This window comes from Manis javanica, chromosome 15, assembly GCF_040802235.1.
Source record: "Manis javanica isolate MJ-LG chromosome 15, MJ_LKY, whole genome shotgun sequence".
Classification (NCBI taxonomy): domain Eukaryota; kingdom Metazoa; phylum Chordata; class Mammalia; order Pholidota; family Manidae; genus Manis; species Manis javanica.
The window spans coordinates 37,880,122-37,881,506 of record NC_133170.1 but is presented as its reverse complement, the minus strand read 5'-3'; the positions used below and the strand labels follow the sequence as shown (position 1 = coordinate 37,881,506).

The following is a 1,385-nucleotide window of genomic DNA, read 5'->3' as shown; positions in this document are numbered from 1 at the left end:
CGTGTGGCGCGTCAGGGTGGATTTTCCAGGCCAACTGGGGTTCTGTGGAGCCCTGCCCTCTAGCGATCTGGATGTGAGGATGTCGGTTCCGTGTCTCCCTCGCCAAGGCTTATTGAAGCCAAGCGTCCACCCAAAATCCCCTGGGGTCTCGGCTGCATGCCGAGCAAGCGGAAGGCGCCGGCGGCGGAGGGAGAGCCCGTCAGGGGCTGGGGCAGCCCCGCCTTGCGGCTCCGCAGGGCTGCGGACGAGGCCTGCGCGACCCGGGGGGACAGGGCGCGGGAGGTCTGCCTTCGGGCGGCCTGACGGCTCCGGAGCCCTGCCCGCGGCGGCCCTCGCGTCGCCGGCCCGGGTTGTGAAGGCTACGTGACGGGAGCGCCTTCTCGCCGCCTTCGCTGAGGGCGCGCCGCAAGCGCGGGGACGCCGACCATGGCTGCGCCCGCCCGCTCCGCCCCGGCCCGCGGCCGCGTCCTCACGGTGAATGGCGGGCGAGGGGGAGGGCGGGCGTCTCGAGATCCGCAAGCCGCGGCCGCTGCAGACCAGCCTGCCGGCTTCTCGCTGCTGGCGCCACCGCACTTCCGCCTTCGAGCCCAGGCGGGCCAGTGCGCGTGCGCGCGCGCCGCTCGCAGCGGAAGTAGCGCGTGGAGATAGGTTCCGCCGGGCCCAGAGTGCGGGGAGAGCGCGGGAGGCGGGGCAGGAGCAGCGCAGCACAGCGCGCGGGGCCGGGGGCCGCCGTGACGGCCCACACCCTTCCCTCCCGCCTGTCCTCTGTGCGCTTCTTCCCGCCTCTCGCCGCCGCTCGCGAGCCGCTCTAACTCGCTCTAGGCGCCCCGCGGCCCCGCGGGTGAGTGCCCCGCAGCTCGAGGAGTGTGCGGGCCGGGCGCGCCGGGACTGCTGTTGTCCCCGTTTCCGGAGGCCTCCGGGCCTTGGGTGGCGCGGACCCGGTCCCGGCCCGGGCGGCGGCGTGGGCCCCTCGGCGCTCCCCCGTCAGCGCACTTCTCCGGTTCTCTTGCAGATGCTGCCGCTGGGGGTGGTGGGCGCAGCCGGGAGCGGGGGTGCCGGCCTGGGATTCCGGGGCTCCTCTTCCCTGTCCTCTCCTCTGACCCCAGTGTGGCCGCGGCTGACACTAAAGACTTTGTAGCCACCAGTCCAAGTGCAGTTTCGGTGGAAGATGAAGGTAAAGGCCCCTGGCAGGCGGGTTCCGGCGCGGAGTGGAGGGTGTGGTGGTTTAGCTTCGCGGTTGGCTCTCTTTTTCCCCTTTATATTTTCCTGATTTTAGTTTATTCCCTTTGCTTGTGAAGTGTCCGCGGAGTTGCTTTCTTGGGCCATCTAGCTTATTTTGGTAACTGGGCATTTTGGAAGTTAAGGTTCTGTGGGGAGACTGAGCT

General features: G+C 70.0%; 1 protein-coding gene across 4 annotated transcripts in view; it reads left to right on the top strand.

Annotated features, from left to right (window-relative positions):
- ATP2C1 (ATPase secretory pathway Ca2+ transporting 1) overlaps positions 1 to 1,385 on the top strand; it is a 182,301-nt gene that overhangs the window by 27,012 nt on the left and 153,904 nt on the right. The window contains exons 1-2 of one of the 4 annotated variants that reach the window (XM_037009768.2): positions 701 to 841; positions 1,013 to 1,174. The exons of 1 other annotated variant lie outside the window; for it this stretch is intronic. In XM_037009768.2, the coding sequence (XP_036865663.1) occupies positions 1,169 to 1,174 (6 nt within the window). In that variant the 5' untranslated portion in view covers positions 701 to 841; positions 1,013 to 1,168. Of the gene's footprint in view, positions 1 to 275; positions 475 to 644; positions 842 to 1,012; positions 1,175 to 1,385 lie in introns of those variants that run through there. 2 more of the 4 variants (XM_037009767.2, XM_037009769.2) reach the window with 2 other exon arrangements.